This window comes from Lygodium microphyllum, chromosome 10 (assembly GCF_053477565.2).
Source record: "Lygodium microphyllum isolate KBCC chromosome 10, Lygodium_microphyllum_v1.1.10, whole genome shotgun sequence".
Classification (NCBI taxonomy): domain Eukaryota; kingdom Viridiplantae; phylum Streptophyta; class Polypodiopsida; order Schizaeales; family Lygodiaceae; genus Lygodium; species Lygodium microphyllum.
In genome coordinates, this window is record NC_141144.1 from 81,052,450 (window position 1) to 81,078,822 (window position 26,373).

General features: G+C 43.1%; 1 protein-coding gene across 2 annotated transcripts in view; it reads left to right on the forward strand.

Annotated features, from left to right (window-relative positions):
- Positions 1–25,992, forward strand: part of LOC148030213 (tRNA ligase 1-like) — a 222,489-nt gene extending 196,497 nt beyond the window's left edge. For both annotated transcript variants that reach the window (XM_087686482.1, XM_087686483.1), the window contains 5 exons: positions 1,018–1,101; positions 24,485–24,587; positions 24,700–24,864; positions 24,958–25,218; positions 25,394–25,992. In XM_087686482.1, the coding sequence (XP_087542608.1) occupies positions 1,018–1,101; positions 24,485–24,587; positions 24,700–24,864; positions 24,958–25,218; positions 25,394–25,522 (742 nt within the window). In that variant the 3' untranslated portion in view covers positions 25,523–25,992. The remainder of the gene's footprint in view (positions 1–1,017; positions 1,102–24,484; positions 24,588–24,699; positions 24,865–24,957; positions 25,219–25,393) is intronic.
- The last annotated feature ends 381 nt before the right edge of the window (positions 25,993–26,373 follow it).

Here is a 26,373-nt window from a genome sequence, read left to right on the forward strand (position 1 = left end):
GACCTTAGAAACTAGTAGATTGCTATCTATAGAGAGTTGCTTATTGGGATGACCATTAGTAGATGGACTGGTGCATCTAGCATTGTGACGGGTGACATACAGGGAGGGTGAGTGGGCCGAAGTGGCTTACTCACTCATAGCCAAGGAGAAGGGGTAGAGGTGCAATTGTCACTATTGTCACTGGGGCAAATGGTGTTGGTGCATCTTACAGTGCCGCTGGTGATTGGGAGGATAGGTAAGGAAGTCACGGCTATTGTTGCAACTCTATAAGTGGCAAACTTGGGTCCTTTGAAAACTCTCCATTCTCTCTTTCATTTGTTGTGGGGTTTACGCTGGAGTCCCTGAGGAAGAAGAGGGACTGGCTGTTTTCTTGGGTCGAGCTTTCTCTTTCATTTGTTGTATGGCTATTGTCTTGGGCTCGGAACCTGGCTGGTCTTGTGGTGTTGCCTGAGGGGAGGGAAGGATAGAAGAGGACAGGGCAGACAGAGTGGAGGGGGAGGGTAGGATTGTGGAGGAGAGGGAAGCCACTGCTTGATACAAGCAGCCAATGCAGGGGGTGGGAAGCCACTGGTGGGCTAAGAGCAGGAGAACAAGAAGAGAGCTTGCAGGCAGGTGGAGATGAGATGGCAGGAGAGCTGGAAGGTGGTGCAAAAGCAGCTGTGTGAGCGGCAGGTTGGGTGGAGCTGTCAGCCGATGCAGGTGGTACTGGCAGGTGCTGGGGAGTTAATAGGTTGTGGGGAGCTGGCAGTGACTGGGAGTTGCTGAATGGTGGGTAAGGCAGGGAAGGTGGTGGTGTTCCCCAGAACTAGCAGGTGCTGGCAACTCACCAGTAATGGCAGCAGGGAGTAAGTTTCTAGATTAAATGGAACAACACCCCCGCTCCTCTCCCTCCCCCCCCCCCCCCCCACCACCCAAACCCTTTCTCACTCTGATTTGTGAATTAAAGAACAGTCAATTTATACTTTTTTCTTTTTGATGTGTCTGACTTACAATGGTGATCCTTCTTCATGATGCTAGGCCTACTCTGCCAGTCCCTATCCTTGGAGCACTTACAGAAGGATTGCAGTTGTACAAGCGGCACAAAGAAATATATGGAAACAAGTATGACATCCTGGCTTTTACTTGTTTTGAGGACACACTTCATGCATTTAATTTTACGAGTGCTCAGTGAATGCTTTCTGTTTTTGTGATTTGTGGTTTTAAAAATTAACTTTACGTAAGTTGAGAGTCTTGTTTCGCAAGTTACTGGCTGCACTTCGAATAAATTGTGTGCATTTAAGGAGTAGTCTATCATTTTAATGTACTAAGTGGCTATTATGAATTCTTCAATTTTATACTCTTGCTGCATTTTACCCGGGGGGGGGGGGAAACACCACACACACAACACACAAAAACTTATTGCTTGCACTTAGAATAAATTGTACGCATCTAAGGAGAAATTTATCGCTTTATTGTACCGAGTAGCTATAGATTTTAGTTTGAGCTATTTTATTTATGGCCGCCCAAAACCACCCCTGCAAACAGCTCGGTTGTGGACCTTCACACGACTTCAAGTGGAAACATGTCAAAAGGCACAGAAATGGCATGATGGAAATGGACACAGAATATATCAATAAGGAATTCTTGTATTCATGAAATAGAAAGGTACAACATGTAGGCACACCTCAAGACTACACCCTCTTGACACTTGCACATGTGAGGGTTCAACCATTGAGGATATGTGAAGTTTCTAGTAATAATGACCAAATGAATAGCTTTGGCATGCGATCCAAAATTGTCCAAGTATTCCTTTGTATAGCTCACAAGGGCTGGAAACCAAACAAACAAATTGCATGCATCCATACCTCTCAGTATGTTGCCATAATTCACATATAAAATACCTAACTGAATGATCAGCCAAAGCCTGCATTACTAATTATTGATCACCAATGGGAAGTTTCAAAAATGTGACGCTTCATTTTGGTGCATCACATTTTGTACATGAAAGCATAAGTATCTAGTTTTGTTTTAAGATGTACAATTAAAATTTCAATTGATTAGAAGTAGAATAGGACTACCTAGAAAGAAATAACAATAGAAACATAATGTGCAGATAAAGTTTCACATTTATTAGAAGTAACACAATGTTGCATAGGTACAATAATCACTCATTCACAAGAAACACGATGGAAATAGTTGGATAATGAGAAAAGTCAATAGAGATCATAACCTCACTTTAGGACTCCAGTTGTGGCCATGTAAAGCTCCAGTTCACTTTTCATAATTCAAAAGTGGGCTGTGAAGAAAGAAGAAGAAAAAGAAATAGATAATGTGAAAATAGCAACACAAAAAATTAAAATGAAGAATAAAACAAACAGAAAATGTGAAAATAGCAACATGAAAAACTAAAACAAGTTTTTCTTAAGGTAACTGAAAGAAATAAATAAGAATAGCCAGAAGTATGCCAAGTCTATCACTTTAGCTGACGAACAAGTCCCTAGTACTTTTGCATCATAAAAGCACATGCCCAGTGAATCTCATGATTCACAAGACCTGTTCTTCTCGACTGGAAGCTCCATTGAGTTTGAAGCCTCAGTGGGTCAAAGGATCTCTCATGGAGATGGTAGATAAGATGGTGCAACAAGACAATCAACAGGTGGTTAAGAGAGTTGAGCTTCCACCACTATATAAACAAGCGATGGGGAGCTGTGTATATGATAGATAGGTGATTTTAGCTGCTGCTATTTCAGATATAGTCATTGATTTTGTACTGACATATGTAGCATGTCTCAATGAGAAGTAAAACACAATATTTGCAGATGTTTATGATTCAACATGATGACTGTCTCATATTTGTGGTACTAGCCTAGTCATTATACATTCTGGCAAAGATGTGCCAGCGATTGTTCACCCTAGTTAGCAATCCATGACATCTACTACATCAGACATAGTTATGGTTCCAGACTTTTTACTTTTGAGTCTGTTGAGCATGAACATTCCGTTGTAATCAGCCGTTTGAGTAATATAATTAGCCACATTTTACTTGCAAAAACAAAAGTTATGGTTCAAGCCTTTTTACTTTTAGTTGTACACCCTAGGTAATTTTAGCTGCTGCTATTTCAGATATAGTCATTGATTTCGTTCTCGCATATGTAGAATGTCTCAATGAGAAGTAAAACACAATATTTGCAGATGTTTATGATTCAGCATGATGACTGTCCCATATTTGTGGTACTAGCCTAGTCATTATACATTCTGGCAAAGATGTGCCAGCAATTGTTCACCCTAGTTAGCAACACATGACATCTACTACATCAGACATAGTTATGGTTCCAGCCTTTATACTTTTAGTTGTACATAGAAAAGTCAACAATGGATCTCATGATCTGCTTGAGCCGGTGCCTACACAGAACACTTGGGAATTAGATTATTGGTAAAGAGGTTAGCCTAAATATTCCTTTTTTTCATTGTGCAAGTACGGGCTTATAGGCTGCTTATTCCTTGAATGGGAGAAAGCACCAGGTGCAAATGTTGTGGACGTTTTTGAAAATAAATGGGCCTTTTACTATCCTCAATGAAACATGATTGCTACTTCTCATCATAGTTTTGGTCTTGTCCAACAACTTATAGCCTTTTGGATTGAATCTCCTTTATGTTGCTGTCCCATGTTTTCACCAAGATTTTTTGTTTCAAAGAAGAAGAAATCTATTAATAAACACCTCAAAAGTTACTTGTCAAGCTAAAATTACAAAATACGTATTAGTATTGAGTCACATACGAAAGAAAATAAGTAGTCTAAGACGAGGCCAATGGGTGGGCCTACTCCAAATGGAAGAAGGTGCTAGAGTTTCAAGTGCAAGGAAAAGCATCTCTCCTCCTCCTCATGTACTTGGATCATTTGGTAGTCTTTCCCATCTTTTGCAAAGTGTGTAGAGGTGTGAATCATGCAAGGAACAGTGATACATTGAGGCATTATCATTTGCTACCAAATTTAAAAGAATTCAGAGATTCTCATGAGCTGGAGCAGGCACTGTTGTAAAGCGGCACTATGATGTTATACGATGGAAAAAGCTCTCAGCTCATATCGTAGGTACAGACACTTTTTCTACAAGGTTTATTGGATTTCTTGCAGGATGTTTCCATAGGTTTGAGACAATGAAAGGGACTGCAAAACAGTATGTTTTCAAAGCACAGAAACAAATGAAAGAAAATAGGTTGTCGAAAGCTGAAGAATGCATATTTGGGATCTCATTTTCCATCTCTGGCAAAAATCTCTCTCCAAATCCTTGAGAGACTTTGAAATAGGTACGTCTTGCAAATCTATGATATGCCTACATCTTCTAGTCCAAATGCATTGCTTCAATTCACATTCTTTGTGAAAAAAAAGTCTCAATCCACTGTGTTTGTGAAAAGTTTAGTGTGAAAGTTATGTGCAATCAACTCTGATCTTTGGCAATGCCTGAATCTACTTTTGTGAAAAGTTTGGCATGAAAATTATATGCAAGTGCTGACAAGAAATGAAAAAGGATTGGTTCCCCTAAAATATTTCTTATTCACACATAGGGTGTTTGTGTGTTCCAAGCTATTGTCCCCCAAGTCACTATCATAGTCTCAATTGTATCATGAAATAGAATCATGATGGCTCTCCTCCAAACCACTTTAACACCTCTGGGGCCTTGTGATAGTCCCACAAACAATGCTTCTCTCTCCCACTTCCGTGAGGCACCCAGAAGTACTGACGAATATGCCTGAAAGAATAAAGACGGGGCTGCCCAGGAATAACATCATCATGGACAGTTTGCAACCCCATACGAGCCATTTGATTAAACTTCTCTCTCTACAAATTTTTATCTGGCCAGTCCAACAAGCTGGAGGAGGCCAGTACTTCTGCTTGTAGCGAATTCTCCTCCTTACGATTATCAGGAGGGCGCCAAACTGCAAAACATAACATCTCTTGCTAGGATGCAATCAAATGAGAAAGGAGAAAAGACTGAGAGACCTTAATAGGCCTTGAGAAATTGACCACATGCCACCTGGAGGCATGAATAACTGTGCTACCATGAGATATGCCAATCTTTTCTATGAAGAATTTAGCAATATCCGACCAAGGATGACTCTGTACACATAGGGCTTGCAAAAGGGTTAGCCTCAAAGCAGCCATATGCAAGTTAACATCCAGCAAAGTTGCACCCCCCATCCTTTTCAGAGTAGTGACATGTTGCTAGGAAATCCACACATGTCCCAAACGATTGCCTTTCTTTTCCCACAACATGAATCTAATAGGGTGAACCAATTCCAAAAGGGACTTCTTAGTCCAAGGAAGCAGTGGCAGAAAAAACGAAATCATACTGATCATAATACATTGAGCAGCTAGCCTTGAGATTTCTAGTACATAAACCTATCATGAATCCGAGAGCCCATTCAATCTAGCAAGGCACGAGGGGCTACCTCCACACCAATAGGATATCCCAAGTGTCTAGCTATATTTCCCCTTGAGATCACAATACCATGCCATCCCAATGCTTGTAGATCATTCTCCGTACAAGAGGAAAGAGTAGATTTTTGAATATTAATATGGAGATCCGATACCAAAGAAAAAGATTCCGTGCCACCATTGCTGAATTAACATTAGAGTGATCTGTCTCGAGAAACATAAAAGAATTGTCTTCCAAAGATTGACCCACAAGTTGGGTACCACAAGGAAGAGACAAGTCAACAATCTCACCTTGATCGACCAAGTTATCCAACAATGAGAGCATCGAGTGAGTGACTAAAGCAAACAGTAAAGGGGTGAGAGGGCAGCCTTGCCGAAGAGAATGGGATAAGGCAATTTCCTTTGCGATCCCTCCATTCTCTCTCTCTCTCTTTTTTTCATAATGGATGTTATATTTATAAAGTACTAAACGACAAAAGAGTGACAAAAGTCATGGCAAAGACGCAAAGGAAATTGCCATATGCCAGGGAAGTAAGTCCTCCCAAGGGAGTAAGTCAGAGTGCCGAATGAGATCTATCTGCCAATGCAAGAGACCTTTAAGCCTAGCAATATGTCCCTAAACATTAGAGGCTGAATAAAAAAGAAAAGCATTCCGAATGGTCCAATTATGCCAACAGCCCTAGTATCTAAGAAAGTGAAACAAGATCTTTATATGCGACTGTGCCGGTGTGGCGTATTTTGGCCGTGCAAAAACCCAATCAAAAGGGCTTAGCGAGAAACCAACCATTACTCACCAAACCGTTGACAAGAGTGACCAGATTTTCTTAGCGAGAGGGCAAGAAATAAATCGATGACGGGCTGATTCCACAAAGAAACAATTGCCGTTGGAGATTCGACACTTGGAAAGGGCTGAAGCAAGAGGAAGACCACCAATCATCACCCTCCAAAGAAAGACCTTGCATTTGAAAGGTTTCTTGTTCAACCAGCCCTCCATCACAGTTACCTTCCACCATGACTGAGATTTACGCAATCCCCATACAGTATTAGCTTTAGTAACCAGCCATTGATGATCTTTAATCAGAAGATGATACACCTAGTTAGCTGAGGCCTTTTCCAAATTCAGCCGGTCTGCAAGGTCCCAATCCTGCCAAGGATGATCCGAAGCAAGGGCAGGAAAGGGTTGTCTGCTCTGGAGCACCATCAAAAGCTGTCCCCATAAATCACGGTATCCACGCGGGATCCTGAAAAGCCTCCTGGCTGTACGAAACGATATTAACACATTGCGATTGGCCAGGGTGGCATCTGCAACTGAGGTCAAGCCCAAACGTGCCATGCGGTTAAATTTTGGTCTGAGCTCATGTTTGCCTTCCCAAGAAAGTAATCGTGAGGCTGCCAACAATTCCAGTTGAAAAGAGTTAGTAGCTAAGTGGTCCTCCGCTGGATGCCACTGAGCCTTCTGGAGAACCAGTTTCCAAGAACAAACCAAATGAGCAAGCAGGGATGATGGAGGACTAGAAAACCGAGAGTCTGCATTAAGAACATGCCTCCAGGAGCTCCGAATTTGGGTATTACCATGCACAAGCCAGTGATCCTCAAGAAAATAACGGGCTATAAAGACCCACGGGTGATGATCCAAGCATATGGCACGAAAAAGAGACCAACAGAGTGCTAGCATATGAGTTTCAGCATCCAAAATAGCCCCACCACCCATGCGTTTGGGGGTACATGCATGCGAACAAGAAATCCATGAAATGCCTGCATGCAAGGAGTCCTTCCATAACATGAAACGAATGTACTGAGTAAGAGCATTCAATGTAGTAGTAGTCCAAGGCAGCAATGGCAAGAAATATGTGAGCATTGGCAATATAATTGTCTGAGCCACTTTGAGGCGAACATGGAAGGGCCAAGCCTATGACTTCCAATACAAAAACTTAGCTCCCAGTTTTTGTGAAATCCACTCTAGTAGTTGCTTTGGCGGAACTTCAATACCCAAAGGGTACCCAAGATGCTTGACAATGGAACCACGGGGAACAACCATTCCCTGCGAGTCCAATGACTGCAAATCTGACTCCGTGCAACTGAGAATGGCTGATTTCAAAGCATTGATATGAAGACCAGAAGCATGACCAAAGAGAGCCCAAACATCTAATGCTTTGCGAAGATTATTCTTGTCCGCACGCAAAATCATAAAGTTGTCACAGCCAAGGATTGACTAATGAAGTGCTGTCCAAAAGGAAGAGAGAATCCAGACAACTGAGTAGAAGTTGCCATATGAGATAACCTCGAAAGAACCGATGAGTCGCAAGGGCGAAAAAGAGAGGACTCAAAGGGCAACCCTGTCTCACAGAGCGTGCAAGGACAAACGGCTCGGTAACACCACCATTCAGCATAACTCGCGAAGAAGCCGCAGCACTAATGGTGTAGATCAAACGAGACATCCGAGTACCAAAGCCCATAGTAGACATAAGTTTTGCAATGAAAGACCAGTCTAAATAATCAAAAGCCTTTTCCAGGTCCAATTGAATCAATACCACCTCCTGATTAGAGTGCCTTACGTAGTCAATAGCCATTTGCATATTTAAGACATTATGCAAAATGTTTCGGCCCTTAATGAAACCATATTGAAGAGGATGCACAATGGTAGGAAGATGCTTATGGAGCCGATTCGCCATCACTTTGGAAAAGATTTTATACATAGAACCCATCAAAGAAATTGGTCGCCAATGTTTCAACGTAGACGGCGAAGGAACTTTTGGAAGCAGTTTGATAAGTCCTTCTTTCCATGAGGAAGGCATGAATCCCGTTTCCCAAACTTGCTGAAACATAGCTGTCAATGGTTTCACCAATCGGGTAGCAAAAACCTCAAAAAATTCATTGGTGAGACCATCCCAACTCGGACTTATTCTTCTTTCTTTTTTCGTAAAACCCGGACTTATTCTCTCTCTCTTTCTCTCTCTCGCTCTCTCGTTAAGATAATTGAATTAAGTAGTAAATATTTACATTAGACCATCAGGTCAACATTCTCTATGTATCTCTTACATTCATATTACATCAGACTATCAGGTCAGCATACTCTGTCTCTCTCACACACTCTCTCTGTAGAATATTTACATCGAGGCCTGCAGGCTCTTAGAACAACTAGAACAACCTATTATATGACCAATTCTAATAAATCACGCAGAAGGAACAACTGGAGTAGAGCAAACAATCGCCAGCCATGGAGCAACAATATATGGAAGAACCAGGTCGGCTGTGTCGCTGAGAACCACACACGAGAAATGAAATTCCAGATCTGTCACGCAACATGGCAAGAGAGAAAGAGGTGAAGCAATGTCTCAGCACATGTAGTACAGAAAATACGACCTACAAAGATCTTTCGGGCATGGAGCACTTCTCCCGTTGGAAGACGCCTAATGAGCAGCCTTCACATGAACACTTTACCCTGATACAAAACCTTACTTCCAAAGCTGGATAAATCTTTCCCGCCACTTCTTTTTGCTATTCTTGAGATGCTAGAACTTGTTAACCTTCCTTGTGACCGATCTCTTAGCTTCCACCATCTCATGATATATCTGATTAGCTGACCTTTTCTCAAAGTCATCAAGAAGCACAAACATCCAGTCACGCCATGGATCCAATGGCTGTAACGCAGGCAAAGAAGAGAACCTCTGGAGACTGTCGTGTATGGACGACCAAATGCCCCTATATCCACGAGTCACCCTAAAGTACTGACGAATACGCCTAAAAGAATAAAGGCGGGGCTGCCTAGGAATAACACCATCACGGACTGTCTTCAACCCTAACCTAGCCATTTGATTAAACTTGTCTCGCTGCAAATCTTTTTGTGGCCAATCCAACAAACTTGAGGAAGCCAGTATTTCTCCTTGCAGCGAATTTTCCTCCTTACTAGTATCCCGAGGATGCCAAGCTGCAAAACGAAGCATCTCCTACCAGGAAGCAATCAAATGAGATAGGAGAAAAGACTGGGAGACCTTTATAGGCCTCGTAGAATTTAGCGCATGCCACCATGAAGCATGAATAACCATGCTACCATGAGAGATGCCAGTCTTTTCTATGAAGAATTTTACAATATCTCATCAAGGATGACATTGAATACATAGACTCTACAAAAGGGATAGCCTCAAAGCGGCCATATGCAAATTAACATCCAACAAAGCTGCACCCCCATCCTTTTCGAAGTGGTCACATGCTACTAGGAGATCCATACCTGCCCCAAACAATTGCCTTTCTTTTTCCATAGCATAAATCTGATAGGCTGGACCACATCCAAAAGGAACTTCTTAGTCCAAGGCAGCAATAGCAGAAGGAATGAAATCATATTGATCATAATGCATTGAGCCACTCTTAGCCTAACATGTAGGGGCCAACTCTGAGATTTCAAGTACATGAACTATCATGAATTCGGGATGCCATCCAATCTAGCAAGGCACAAGGAGCAACCTCCACACCAATAGGATATCCTCAGTGTCTGGTTATATTGCCCCTTGAGATCACAATTCCATTCCATCCCAAGGCCTGCAGATCATTCTCCGTACAAGAGAGAAGGATGGATTTCTGAGTATTAATGTGAAGATCCAATGCCAAAGCAAAAAGATTCTAGGCCACCATTGCCCGATTGGCATTAATACGATCCGTCTTAAAGAACATGAAAGAATCATCTGCCAAAGATTGGCCCACCAAATGATTACTGCTAGGAAGAGATAAGCCAACTATCTCACCTTGAGCTGCCAACTTATCCAATAATGAGAGCATCAGGTGAGTTACCAAAGCAAACAACAAGGGGCTGAGAGGACAGGCTTGCTGAAGAGATCGAGATAAGGCAATTTCCTCCATAATCCCTCTATTAAGAGCAATATAGGCCACAGCACCCTGACTGATGGTATCAACCAAAGAAATCATACGGGGCCCAAAACCCATTGTAGACATTAATTACCGCAAAAATTGACCAACTAACATGATCAAATGCCTTCTCAATATCTAGCTGAAGCATAACAACCTGTTGGCTAGAAGCTTTGGCATAATCAACCCAACTGCACATTCAAAATGTTGTGCATTATATTTCAATCTTTAATGAAACCATATTGACATGGATGAATGAGGTGGGGAAATACTTTCTACAATCTGTTGGCAATAATCTTGGAGAAGATTTTATATAACAATCCCATAATTGAAATGGGTCTCCATTGTTTCAAAGAGGTCGGAGAGGGAACCTTGGGCAACAACCTGATGACAACAATCTTCTAATCTAAAGGCATAATACCAGAGTTCCACACCCCCTAACACAATCAAGTTAATGGGTCCTTAAGCAATTGCACATGGGCTGAAAACAACTCATTAGAAAGCCCATCCCAGCTTGGACTTTTCCTTCGAGGCAAGTGAGACAACACTTCTTCCACTTCATCTTCAAAAATATCGGCCTCCATTAAATTCACCCATTCTGGTTTAACCTGATTACTAACCAGGTCACAAATGTATGTTCGAGTAGAGAGAACATCATCTAAAAGAATCTCTTGTGGACCCAACAAGGCCTTATAAAAGTCAACAATCATTCGAATAATGGAGGCAGGATCAGTCACCATATCACCTTGCCCATCCTTTAAGCGCACAATATTTTCCCGGGCATATTTTTGATACAGACGAGCAAAAAATCGATGAGTTTGACAGTTATTATCATTTAAAGCTTCGGCTTCGGCTAACAGTTTGTATTTTGCATATTCCTCTTCTTGAAGAGATTGGACCCTGCCTTTCAGCCCTTTAATGCAAGCAAGTCATCATTGAAATCCCCAGTCTGACACAGAGACAAGGAATGAGCTAATAAAGATTCAGCACGCTGCAATTCAGCTCAAAACGAGGAAGCATGGTGAATACCTTATTGTCGGGATAACGCTCGCGCATTATCCCTAAAAACCGCCCATGTTTCCATCCCTCCAGATAGGACCTTTGAGCTAAAAGAAGCTATCAGTTGCTGAACACCTTCCAAAACCTGATTTTGCTGCAAAAAAGATTGATTAAACCGAAGAGGCAAATGAGTAAGGAGAGCCTTGAATGCATGAACATGTTTATGGCTCATTTCCAGGACCAAAGGGTAATGATCTGACAGAACATGTCTTTTCACCCACATATCAATGACTGCAAGAAGAAAGGAATCACTTTGGCAAATGTAGATCCTATCCAGTCTGGCCCAAGTATTTGAATGTTGAAAAGAACGATAAGTATATCTGGCTTGTGATGGATACATCCAGGACCACATGTCTTGTTTCAAAGATGCCCCTCCAAGAACATCCCAAGCCTGTCGCTCAGGACCATCCATAACCGAATGCGGAGAGGTCTCCTGATCCGCAGAAACACAAACATTAAAATCACCCATAACAAGCCAACACAAGGCAGTGCAGGGCATCCCAAAGTTGAGGACGTTCCCTTGCATTTGAAGGAGCATAGACGCCTTACAATCCACAAAACCTCCCCCTCATAACATATTTCAGGATCAGAAATCAGCCGTGGCTATCTTGAGAAACCAATGCTGGTTGCAACGGGGATTTGACAGCCAACATAACTCCCGATTTATACGGAGCATGACTACTAAAAAAGACCGCATAATCCTTATACACATAAGAAGATCTAGCCAAAGAATGCTGTTTGTGCTCCACAGCACAAAAAACATCCCAATTTCCAGCAAGCACAACTTTCCACAACCGATACTGCTTGTTGGCCGAAGAGATACCTTTCACATTCCACAAAGCAATTTTCAAGATCAATTAGAAATAAGAAAAACTACTGAACCATCACTTTCCCTTTCCCTTTTACATCAATAGCCTTGGCAGCCTAGAATCTCTCCATTTTAGTACGGATAACATCTACAAGATTTGCCCTCTGCAGACCAGCAATCGAAGCTCGGGAAGGAAACTACAATTGCTGGGAGCGGAAAACATCTCTAGGAGGCATAAGCCTTCCACGAGCATTGAATCGCAAGGCTGAATCAGAAGTCCTATCTTCCTCTGCCGGAGCATGCAAAGATTGAGATTTCATATAAAACCCCTTACCTCTACGTTGAAAGGTCTGAGTGATTGGGGGAGGTGGAGGATGGGCAGGATTCAATCAAGAATCTTGCTTGCCATGAACCACAGTGGCCCACAAATCCTCCCGAGGAGAGAAATTCTGCGTGACCGCAATCGAAGGACTCTCCCCACCCTTGTGAGGAAGATTCTTCTTGCCTTCCTCACGACCTTGTTGGAGAAGCTGCTCTGGATCAGATACTGGTTGTTGAAACATCTGCTGAGGGTGGTGGTCTTGCATTTCCATATCTTCATCCATAGGGCCCTACACTACCTCTGTATTTTTGTCACATTCCGAAACGAAATGGCCCAACTGGCCACATCTGAAACAGTGTCCTGCAAAAGTACCCCATTTCAACTCATACACCAACGTTTGTAAGCCTAGAACTTCAAAACGAATTTTTGTCGGCCGAGGTTTGCCTGTATCCCACAGCATACATGCCCTATTCCTATTGTGGGAAGCCAGTCGAGGTTCCACCAAAACCTCACCAAGGGTTCTCAGTACCGGAGGGAGGAGTCTCCAAAGATGCACAGGGAAATCCACCACCTCTACCCAAATTGGGCATGCCTGTCTCAGCACCTCCTAAAATTCAGCCATGGGCCTCCAAGGGACCACATGAACTAGCTGCCCTTTCATAAACAAAGGAATGTGTTGCATAACAAGCTGTACTTCACAGAACGAAAAAGAACCTCAAAGAACCCCTTTAGACCATCATAAATCTCTTCGACTAGGGGAACTTGCAAACGCCCTAAAGCATCATTTGGGCACTGTTCAAAACTAACAAGCATAGGCTGCAGCTAAGCACGAATTTTGGTGATCAAAGGAGTCCTTCTAGTAATACACATCTAGCTCATAATAAAGTTGTTGGTTTCATTATTCATGCTACATAGTACACTTTTGACTTGAATCTCTAAGTTTATGTTTTAACTTGTAACTCCAAACATTAAGCATAGACTTAATATTTTATGTATTTCTTTCATTGGACGTAGGTCCAAGATTTATTAGTCCGATTAGTACCATACTAGCATCGGACTATACTAATCGGACGTGACAACCATGGTTGACATCATCTATGGTTTGGCATGAACATGCTAGGGCATTATACGATGTTCCATCACAAGAGCAAATACCCTGTCCATTAAACTCTAGGCCAACACTGTGTGGTTTTCTTTATAAAAAAGATGGTGAGATATGCCATGTGGAGGTTGAAGAATGGGAGAGCACATGATCAAGATGTCCTTGTGGCAGAGCATTTTGCACATGCATGTTATGCATTATCCCTTATCTTGGCGAATCTCTTCAATAGAGCCGTATGTGAGGGGCTTTCAGTAAGTTGGTGTGACCACACAATAGTGCCGATTTTTAAGAGTGGAGATCCATTGGTCGCTAACAACTACTGCACTATTATGATTAGCCATATGCTAGCAAAGATATATGCCTCTATTGTGGAGCATGAGTTGAGTTGGTGGGCTAAAACAAAGAAAATACGGTCTGCAGGACAAGTTGGTTTCCACCACGGATACAACATGCTAGACCATATATTCACGCTAAGGACCTTGATTGAGGAGGGACGATCATAGAGGCAAAAAATCTACTGTTGTTTTGTGGACCTCCGCAAAGCCTTTGATACTATGCCACGTACAAGACTCATGCAAAGGTTGCGAGCCATTGGGGTCCTAGAGGATATGCAGTGGTATATTTATGCATTGTATGAAACTCTGACTGGGAGAATACGAGTGTGTGGAGGCACAACAGACTCAGTCTCTAGCAGGGTGGGCCTAAAGTAAGGCTATCCTCTCTCTCCTTTGTTGTTTGGACTGTACATTGACAAGATTTCTAATTACATGCACAGATGGGGTGGTATGGGAGCCAGCTTGGCCGGGGAGTTGATACCAATTTTGTTATATACTGATGATATGGTGCTTATCTCAAATTCACCAGAGTGACTACAACGGCATCTGGATGCATTGCATGTGTTTTGTGAAGATAAAGGTCTCAAGGTTAATCTTGGAAAGACTAAAATCATGGTCCCACCTCAGCAGCTTGGGTGAGACGCTCAGAGCACCACTTTATGTATGACGGTTAGCCTGTGGAAATGGTTAGACAATATGTGTACCTTCGGGTGACTTTCAAGGGGCCACAGTTTTCATGGAAGGAGACTTCAGAGGCTAGGCTTGCACGGGCTGTCAGATGGGAGAGGATCGAGGTGCAGCTGAAGTGCAGTAGACAGTGTGAGAGTGAGAGACAGAGTTGAGCACGACACCCAATGCAATAGTACTGAATAGAGTGTAAGCTGAAAGTACAAATGATAACCCTTATACCTTAGAGTTATAAGGGGCTGTTCACATCCGAACACAGTAAGTGCCCGTAAGTGTGCACCACAAGCACATACAAAATAGTACACATAATCTAGGGGAAAAAACCTCTCCTACCGAGAGTAAAAAGTGCCCCAGTGTCCTAGTGATCACCCGCACACTCCCATATGAGCGTAGGCGTAAGTAAGGCGTGTGAGATACCCAACAAACCCCCCTGGAGTGAAGAGTGATCAAGTGTACAAGGATCATCCGCCACCAAAGGGCGTCAAATTCAAAGCATCGCGAAATGCTTCAAATTTGTCTCGTGGAAGAGCTTTGGTGAAGATGTCTGCCACATTGCTGGTGGTAGGACAGTAGACAAGGCTGATATCACCTGCATGTAGCCTCTCTCTGACAAAGTGGTAGTGAATCTCTATGTGTTTCGTGCGAGCATGAAACACAGGGTTCCGTGCCACTGCAATGGCACTCTGACTGTCAGTATATAAAGGAGTAGGCTCCGTAACAGATACATCCAAATCAGCAAGTAAGCGTCTAAGCCATACGCACTCAACTGCAGTAGTGAAGGCTGCCTTGTACTCAGCTTCACATGACGACGTGGCAACAGTGGATTGTTTCTTGCTAAGCCAAGAAATGCATAACGAGCCAAGAAAGAAACAATTGCCACTAGTGGAGTGACGAGTATCAAAATCACCAGCCCAATCAGAGTCACTGTAAGCATGTAACTGCAGTGGTCCCCCCTTGGCATAAAGCAATCCAAGAGCTCTAGTACCCTGCAAGTAACGAAACACACGCTTCACAGCTTGCCAATGCGACATACGAGGCTGATGCATGTACCTGCTCAAAACTGAAACGGCAAACTGTATGTCTGGCCGAGTGTGGCATAGATAGATGAGACATCCCACTGCTGGAGCATAAGTATGGATATCAAACAAATCACTGTCATCATGTAATGACAGTTTGAGCCCAGGTTCCATGGGTGTACAAACTGGCTTGCAATCCTGTAAGCCAAACTTCTCAAGAAGTTGCCCAATGTACCTTGACTGACATAATCCAATGCCTCTAGCATCATGTACAAACTGGATGCCCAAGTAATAGTGCAAAATACCCAAGTCAGACATGTCAAAAGTTTGCTGTAAATTATTTTTGAATGCTGAAATCTGATCAGCACGTGTTCCAGTGAGCAAAAGGTCGTCTACATATAGACACAAAATCAGCATGGATCCCCCCTCTTTATGTACATAAAGGGTAGACTCAGATGGGCTGTTTACAAACCCCTGACTAAGCAAGAAAGCATCTATCTTTGCGTACCAAGCTCGTGGAGCTTGTTTCAAACCATATAGAGTTTTTTTCAGCTTGCATACTAAATTTTCTGAGCCTTCAACTGCAAAACCAATGGGCTGCTGTACATACACTTCTTCCTGAAGTTCCCCATGTAAGAATGCAGTCTTTATATCCAGCTGATGCACTTTCCAACCAAAATGTGCAGCCAAGGCAATCATAGACCGAATGGTCGTCATACGGGAGGTAGGAGCAAAGGTCTCCTCATAGTCAATGCCCTTTTTCTGTGCGTAGCCTTTAGCTACCAGCCGTGCCTTGTACTTATCTATGGATCCATCTGCATTCCTTTTCAATTTGTAGACCCATTTCGTACCAATGGCACGCTTGCCAACTGGCAAAGACACCAAATCCCAAGTATGATTCTTATGAATAGAATCCAATTCAGCTTGCATGGCTGCCATCCAATGCACACTATGTCGTGCATCCTCAAAACATTCAGGCTCCTCATTATCATGAGTACATGCTGCCATAACAAACTCCATGGAATGTGCTGAATCATGCAGTCGAGTTTGCCTTCGAGTACGACCAGCCAAGGGTGTTTCCAAATGACTATCTCTCATAGTCTGCGTGTACCATCTAGGCACCTGTCTTGCTTCCTGACTGTGTACAAGTTCCTGCTGAATTTCAGTTTCAGCAATGTGCTGATTTACTACATGTTCCATAGGAGCAGCTGGCTGAACATTAGGTTCATTTGCTGAAGTACCAGCTGAATCACCAAATGTGATGGGCAGCAGCCCTTCAAAGACATCACGGGCAGCCTGATATGTATCAAAACCAGCCAAGGATAATTCTGATTTTTCATCAAATACAACATCCCTGCTGACAAAAACCTTCTTGGTCACGGGATCATAGAGTCTGTAGCCTTTGCTTTCGCTGCTATATCCCATAAAGATGCATTTTACAGCCTTGTTGTCCAACTTCTTTCGAAGTACCTGTGGAATATGGGCATATGCAAGACACCCAAAAGTACGGAAGTGGCCAACAGAAGGTTTGCGGCTGTGCCAAGCCTCAAAAGGTGTGACGGTTTTCAAGGCCTTGGTAGGGCATCTGTTCAAAATGTGGCAAGCGCACATGACGACTTCCATCCAAAAACTATGAGGCAAACTCTTTGCCTTCAGCATACATCTGGCCATCTCCATGAGTGACCGATTTTTCCTCTCTGCTACCCCATTCTGCTGTGGAGTATATGCAGTAGTGTACTGATGGATAATGCCCTTCTGCTGCAAATAAGAATTCAGCATAGAGGACATGTATTCCCCCCCTCGGTCCGAACGGAGAGTCTTAATCTTGCAACCAGACTGAGTTTCCACAAGTGCACTGAAAGCCAAAAATGCATCATACACTTCTGACTTCTTTTTCAAGCAGTAGACCCAGCACAAACGTGTAAAGTCATCAATAAATGTTACAAAATAGTAACAACCACCCAATGACTGTGTCTGCATGGGCCCACAAACATCCGAATGCACAAGCTGCAATCTGGCTGTTGCTCTAAAAGCAACATCACAGGGAAAAGAGAAACGATGCATTTTCCCCAAAATGCAACCCTCGCATAAATGCTCAGGAGGTCTCTCCAAGAGAGGTAATCCATCCAACATCTGAGTACGCTGTAATAGCATCAAGCTGCCATAGTTTACATGCCCCAAACGAGCATGCCATAACTCTGCCTCTAACATAGCAGGAGTAAGAGTGGATGTCAAATATGCAGACTGATCTACCGAAAGAGCATCCAACTCATATAACCCATGACACAAAGAACCTGTCAAGACCAATGTCATGTGTTCCTTGTCACGGACCATGCAACGGTCATCATCAAAGGTGACCTGCAAACCACAACGTGCCATAGAAGAAATGGAAAGCAGATTCTTCTTAATGCCAGGCACATACAAAGCATCCTGTAGGCGGAGAATAGAGCCATCAATGGCTGTAAGCTGAATCTCCCCAATACCACGAACAGGGTATGATGCATTATTAGCACACTGAACAGACTTCCCAACGGGACGTGCACCAAGAGAAGCAAACAAATCTCTACGAGATGTGATATGCCGTGAAGCACCACTGTCAAAGAACCAAGTGTCAGCATCTTCTGTAGAGCTAAATGCTCTTTCAGCCCAAGAGACATCATAACTGCAAGTGTAAAAACAATAGTCCCTGTCCGCAACAAAGGACGCGGACTCACTAGCAGTGGAAGCAGCTGCAGAAACAGACATCCCTGACTCCTTCTTCTTCTCTTTGGCGATGCGCTTCCTGCACTCAGTGATGTAGTGGCCAGGCTTCTTGCAGTAATGGCATTTTCCTTTCTTGGCTTGCATGCCCCCCTGTTTCTGACTTGTCTGTGAAGTGTTACTACTACCAGAACTCTGCGAAGCATTTTTCCCTTGGCTGTTTTTACCCTTCTGCCTTGACATAAAAGCCTGCTCAGAGGCTATACCATCCACACCACTGTTCCGTCTAGTTTGTTCCTCCTCTAGAAGCAAACTGACAAGCTGAATGAAAGTGATGGGCTCTTTCGAAATCCTCATAGTGAGGTTCAAGGCAGTATGAAAAGCCAAGTAAGAGGGAGGCAGTGAATTCAATGTCGTAGAAATCAGCTGCGCATCTGAGTAGTACTCATCCACATTCATGAGTTGCTCCCGCAAGTCCTGAATTTTGTTGAGATGATCCTGCATAGAATCACCCTCATGCATCTTTAGAGTCTCTAGCTCTTTCTTCAAGAAAGAGATGCGAGTCTCATTCTTTCCTGCAAACATCTGCTCCAATATCAACCAAGCTTCTTGTGAAGAAGCTGCTGAACGAATATGAGGAATGATAGAACGCTGAACTGCCAATGCAATCAGCGACATAGCCTGTGCATCCCGTGTATCCCAAGTTTTCTGAGCTGCAGTTCTTGGGGGAAGTGGCTGAGCGGGGTGAGGTGGAGGGGGCTGAGGTTGCCCTCTTGCACGTCCTCCTGGAGGAGGAGTAGCGGGAGCCACAACTCCCGGTCGTGCTTCCTCTCCACTGACATAATCCCACAAATTTTTGGCCACTAATACATTCTTCATCATGAAAGACCAAAGGGAATAATTGTTCCCATCCAATCGGTCTTCCTTGGACACATAGGTGAATACACCTCCTCCCTGATTTGCCATTATTTCCCAAAAGGTAATAGAGCAATGTCAATGCAGTACGGGCTGGAAATCTGCAAATTTCCAGAAATTGCAGCAAACACAAGTCTGCAATTAATGTGCAAAGGGTACTCTGTCAAAAAAAACTGTCACTGATGCACGCTTCCCAAGGTGCAATTAGTGCTCAGCAGCACTAAAACATCAAAAGCCCCAAAATTTTCTGCCAAAATTTCTGTCAAAAACAGTCTTTCTGTGACTGTATCAGCAGTTCAAATGCATCTGTCCTCCAAATACACAAAAGCCCCAAAATTTCTGACGATCCAGTCCAGAAATTTGCATGAAATTCATCCCCCCACTTGTTCTGTGCTTGCCGCGTGTGAACCTCCGCTTCCAGAACTGTGTTCTGGGCTGAAATTAAAAAAATTTGTTGAAAATTTTACCTGACGTGGAGCAGACTTGCGTGTGCTGGTCGACGGGCAGTTTGGCGCAGGACAGGCTGACGTGGTCGTCAGACGAGCTGGCTGCGCGTGGTCAAAACGGCGGGCAGGACGGGCTGATGTCAGACTTGCGGGCTGCACGTGACGTTGACGGGCGGGCGCAGGTCAGTCGCGTTTGACGGGTGGACTGACGGTGGTCTGACGGAAGTCGTATGGGCTAACAGACGACTTAGGCGGCGCCTGGGCTGACGAGGACTGCACTGGTGCTGCTCGCGAGCTGCTGACGGACAGGGTACTGGTGGAGGCTGGCGACGACTTGTACTGTGCTGAGGCAGCTCTGTGGAACAGCGCCCCACTGCTGACAGAACTGACGACAGGTTGTACCTGTGCTGAGGTGACGTCTGACGCTGGAGCAGGACCGGCGTGTGCTGCAGAAGCTGAGTTCAGAGCTGAGCTCTGATACCAAATGTCAGATGGGAGAGGATCGAGGTGCAGCTGAAGTGCAGTAGACAGTGTGAGAGTGAGAGACAGAGTTGAGCACGACACCCAATGCAATAGTACTGAATAGAGTGTAAGCTGAAAGTACAAATGATAACCCTTATACCTTAGAGTTATAAGGGGCTGTTCACACCCGAACACAGTAAGTGCCCGTAAGTGTGCACCACAAGCACATACAAAATAGTACACATAATCTAGGGGAAAAAACCTCTCCTACCGAGAGTAAAAAGTGCCCCAGTGTCCTAGTGATCACCCGCACACTCCCATATGAGCGTAGGCGTAAGTAAGGCGTGTGAGATACCCAACACGGGCATATGCAGCTTTGGGTACTCTAGAGCGGCAGTGTGCACACATACAGTTTCAAGATCTTGGTACCAAATTGTGGCTTTTTAAATTTTGACACTTTAGTTATCCCCACACTAGTCTATGGGGCAGCCATTTGGGGCCCAAGCCTTTATCATACTAGACGGATTATGGACTATGATGGATTGGAAGCACAACATTATGATGGCTGGGAACACATGAAAAGACCACTGGTCATGATGATAGCACGTATGATAAGGGCAAAAGCCTCAATACCATAGGAGATCATCCAGTCTGAATTAGGCACTGCACCCATGGTAGTTGAGGCATTATTCCAAGCAATTACTTTCCTCCAGAGGATATGGCAGCTCCCTAAAGACCGATATCCTAGACTAGCACTGGAGTCTTGAAGACAGCTTGGAGCAGAGGGAGATAGATAGTGTTGGTATGCACATATGAGCGCGTGGCTGAATTTACATGGCACGAGCATAGATAGACTACCACCGTATGATTACACCCTCGATTGCCCTGCTTTGAGCCTCAGTCGTGCAGAGCTAAATAGTGTGAACAGAGCAGACATCACTAAAGTGGAGACAGAAAGGACTTGGTCCAAGCCCTCTTTCCCAATAGGCATGAAAACGGCACAATACCAATGTCACTTCTTTGCAGCTTTCTCCGGACAGTTTCTTAGTGAGGCCAAGATACATGGATGCTCAACTTTTCCACGGACTCTAAGTTGCTATTAGTCAGATCTGCACATCATCACATTCGTTGATGATTGAGATAGGCCGATGGAGCCATATTGTAGCGAATGAGAGGATGTGCCAACTTTGTGGATGGGAGCGGGTGATGGACTATGAGGACCAAAGATGTTTGGGCCTTTTCTTATTGGAGCTCCAATGACACAGAGCATTATTGTTATGGGATAGGAGACGACCCCAGCATCATCCACCCCTCCAAAGAGCAGTTACAGACTACTTCAGCATAGCTGAACCCCCAATTGCGACCACCCCAGACACTACATCTCCTATTGATAGGTGTTGCCGAGATACAGCATCAAGAGGCATCACAGTTGACAGAGCTACAACACTATGCAAAGCACGATGCCCTAGAGTACCTACTCGGCAACATAGGCATGCCCATATGCATCACATTCGCATCACAATTGCTCGTTACAGAGGTAGATTGGCACGGTGACTCAATCGGAGGTAGCTTGCAGAGTCTTGGTGGATTCCATAGACTGAGGGGTCTTGGTGGATTCCATAGACTGAGGGGGAGATACTCTACACTCTTGATCTTTTTAAACTAGGTTTTTTCCAACTTTTTTAGTTTCCATACTTCTCATTCCAATATACCATGTAAACTTACACATAAATTTTATCTCTTCTTATTTGATGAGAGATGATGATAGCAGTTGTATTGATTATGGTCTCATAGGCCACTCTGGTCTTTTAGAGACGTTAATAGATATTTCTTTCTTTCTTTCTCTCTCTCTCTCTCTCCCCCCCCCCCCCCCCCGGCGCCCTCTTTTTCCCCCCTTGGCTCTCCACATCTGATACATGTTGTTGGAAACCCCATAACCAAGTAATGTGCCAATTGACAAGATTTTGTTTGATACTAACCAGAGGAAGAGTGAAATCTTCCTAGACCTGAAGTGTCATCCAATCTTTTGCCAAGAAAACCAAGTGTCCTAACGATACCAATTTTTAGTGGCAATCGGCAGTTTGAAATCCTCCTCCCCAACCTGGTGGTATCTCTAGAAAGGGGATTTTGCATTATGTACTTGGAAAAAATTCAATTCATACCCACTCTTCTAGGTCCTTGTTTCCACTATAACCTCTGTAGAGACCTCTAGTGATAAGCCCAATGTCACCATCCATCTATCATGCATGCAACATATTGCGGATCTAAGTGCCATCTCTCTCATAGGGAGCCACTACTTTGGGCCTTTGACAAGAGAATCCAATGACCTTAGATAAGTCCAGGTCCTTTCCCATATGTTTGTCATCCTCCTCCATAGTGAAAGTAAAGACTCTTTGTTGGCAGCAATCACTCTGAAGTAGTATGTCTCCTTTGTAAAACAGACCAATCCAAGTTTGAGGGGTGGTTGTATCTATCCTCCACTTAGGAAGAAAATATCAATGCCATAGTTTGCATCCTGTGAACTCAGACAAATCCAAGTCCTTTCTCATATGTTTGTCATCATCCTCCATAGTGAGACCATACATCCTCCACTTAGGTGACGATCCCTCTCAATGTCTTGATCATGGCGGTGCCCCCTCAAGGGCCTGAATTCTCTCTATTGCTGATTGCTGATCAGCATTTCTATCTAATCTCCACAGTGGAGGCTAGGATTTTACTTTGCAATTTTTCAATGTAATATTTTGAGAAAGTGAGGAAGATTGATGGCTTCAGCTTTTCATGACAACTAAGAATGAGTATTTGCTTCCTACAATTTTGTGGACTCCATGAAGTGCTCTTGAGCTTCCTCATCTTTGTGTCATAGCATAGAGACTTTGGATGTGATCCCATCCTCAAATGATAAGAGCATCAGTAATTGGTGTATTGCATATATTGAATCAGGTGTGCCTTGTCAGGGCTTCAACTGGAAAAAGGAGCAAATGAGGTAGCTGATGATAAAGCCGTTTCAGACTTCATAATCCTTTGCAAATGATTTAACTAGGCCTGTTGTGCCTCTAGAGATTGAGCTTGTCTTTAGGAAAAGTACGTGTAGATAGGGTATATCAGTGCATGTAATGGGTCGGGATCCATGTTTTGAAACAGAGTTCATGGCATTCTGCCCCACCTGGGTAACCCTCAAAGATCTGTCAAGTGTTTATTTCCACATGAACAGTCAATGGTTGCCTCACATGGAACTGTTACATGTGCTGAAAGAATCTTCCTCTATCCTTCTTAAAGATGTTTGAGTTAATGTACTTTGCAGTATGCAAATTCTACCACTAGCTTTTATTGATATTTTCTTGGGAGGTTTCTGCAGCATTATCTCTGATGCGTGTTACGAATTACGAGTAGGAAATTTGGCAAGATTGTTTACCAAGGTTTTCAAAATCACCAGAAAGATGTTTGTGCTGCTTTAATGATAAGTATTTCTCCAATGCTCACCTTCTTTGGTTTCCTCACTATGAAGCCTGGTGAAAGGAATGGTTAAGCATTAATAGGAACTTGGAAGGTAAATGAAAATTTGATGTTCCAAAGGTCGCTGCATCTGACTCCATGGCGCTCTCTTGAAAAGTTGCTGCTGTGAGCTCCAGTGTATGGAGGAACAGGTCAACAGAACATGAAGATGCAGGCAATCCCTTTTGGTCCAGGCGGTTGTAGAGATTTTTCTGTTAACTATGGAGTCCTCTCTAGATAAATTGCTAATTGCACAATTCAGCTGAATTTAGAGTCAGTTCTACCTGTTGTGAACAAGCCGTCTGGTTATTATTGCTACTGGCTTTCATGAGTGAATGATGTGGATCTGAATATGCCATTCCAATGGTTCTCATGGTAAAAGCACTCGCTGGATTTCGGTTCACTCATTCATTAGAACAAATATGATGTAGTTCTAGATGCCCCTTTGTCTTTTTTCTCTTTAATAAAAAATTCCTGTAAAGGATGGGTCTATCATTATAGATTGCATAGTACTTGTTCCTGCAATATGATTTCACACTTCGTCCAGTGAATGTATCTTTTTAAGGATGATTGCCCGATTCTTGCTCCCAAGTAGTCTCTGACGTTTGGAAAATTCTACACAAGAAAGCTTTATGTGCCCATCCTATTGAGCAAAGCAGACTTTGTTGATTCAATTGTACTTAGAACCTGGGTACTTTATGGTGGGTTTTCAGCCCTTCTCACACAGTAATTGAAATATCCTCAGAAAAGAAGTGTGTGCATCTTCTAAGAAATGTGTTTTTTGAATGATACAATACGTTAGGAAATCATATGCTAATGTTTCAGTATAAAGTCCAGATATTTTCATTGCTTTCATAAATATTGCAGAGTTGATAGCTCCAAAGGATCTTTTCGACAAGAGTGGGCTAGATGGGAAAAGAAACTGCAAGAGAGTCTATTTGGGAATGCATCATATTTTGGTACAGCTCAGGTAATGTGCTCAAATTTTCAAAAATGCTGTGGCCAACTGTATTGCTTAGGAGAGTTCTAATTTTTGCTGTATTGTGTAGGAGAGTCCTAATTTTTCCTGTAAATTGATCCAGGTTCCATTTGACGAGGCTGTGCAAAGTGTGCGTAAACAGCTTCATGCAATTATCAGCGGCGATGTGTCAGTGCAGTTACCAAGTGAAGAAGTGCGCAGTTTCAAGACTGTAACATATGCTGCAGTTACATTGCCAGCGAAAGAAATTGTTGACCTGATTCACAAGGTATCTTATTTCTTAAGCTTGTGTCACCTTGCAGCCTTATAGACATTGTGTCAATGGAAGTTTACAATTTGGATGCATCTGTGCTTACAACAGGTAGCACTATCAAGCAAAGAACTGGAGACTTACTTCTTAGGAAAGGGAATTGAGACAACATTAAAATCTGCTCATGTAACACTTGCACACAAATCATCACATGGAGTTGCTATAGTTGCAGCATATGGGGAATTTAAGGGTTTATCAGTGCTTGTTCAGCTGACTGCTTTACTATTTTCAAAGAAAATGTGCGCCTTGGAAGCTCACATTCTTACAAATAGTAAAGGGATATCATCAAGAAATGAATGGCCTCATGTAACGGTATGTATGACGGTTTCTGATTGCTATAGTGACCATTCATGCAGCCATGTGTTTAAATAGGTCAATGTTCCGGAAGATTTAGCTAATAATAAAATCTCTGGCATTTAATTAACTTTTAGAAGAGTGGCTTAATCAGGCCATTCTTAAGTTGATGTAAGAGACGTTTCTTTATCAGGTATGGACAGCTGAAGGAACTAAACCAAAGGAGGCAAATCTTCTTCCTCAACTAGTATCTCAAGGTGAAGCGTCACGTGTGGAGTTCTCAAGACCAGTTGTGATCCCTGGGACTGTAGAGCTGTTGTGATCATTGTTTGCTCCAATTGTGATACACTCGATTATGATTATGGCTTGAGTGCACTAGTTGCATTCACTCTCCAATCGAGAATAACATCCAGTATAGCCTGGACAGCTATAACAGGGACTGAGAATTCCATAAGTTATTTCTCCTATCCAAGCGCATTCTACATTCTTGATTCCATAGAAGCTTGGTAATTCTCAGCTGACATGTGAAGTATGGCACTATTTCTCTTGGCAGCGGGATCAGTTTTGTCATTGCTCTGGGTAGCATGTATCAATTTTGTTTTTGGCAGCAGTATTCTGTGCTCAGCGAGATTACTGAGCAGTACACATTCGGTCATGAACATTACATATATACCCTTGTATCCTTAAAATCAGCCCCACTTGTAATCATTTGTTTGTCCCCACATTCACAGAATGGGGTAATGCCAGTCTAGAGTATCATTTTCTGAGCCAAATTTTGAATGTAGCAATGTAATGGAGTTACTTTTTTGCTCATTTTGGCTTATTTCTACTGATAAAGGGTAGTTCCATATGCTATGATTCCTTTGTAGTAATTAATGTGTAGCTAATTTGAAGTTAATTATAGTACCACCCATAAAGAGTAAAAAGATGAGTGGAGAGTGGCAGCTAGCTTATCATGTGCCAGCCATTCATGTTTTAAAAATGCAGGGCCTGGTTAAAAGGCATGTAGTGCCACTCTCTGAAGGTGTAAGGTGGTGACAGGCATTGGCCTGTTGTCATGCAGCTTCTATTACACCATTCCGGGTGAAGGAAAATGCAACCTGCACATGGATGTTTAAGACAATACAGAGAGCTTTTCTGCAGCAACATAGGCTCTGTTCACTGCAACAAGCA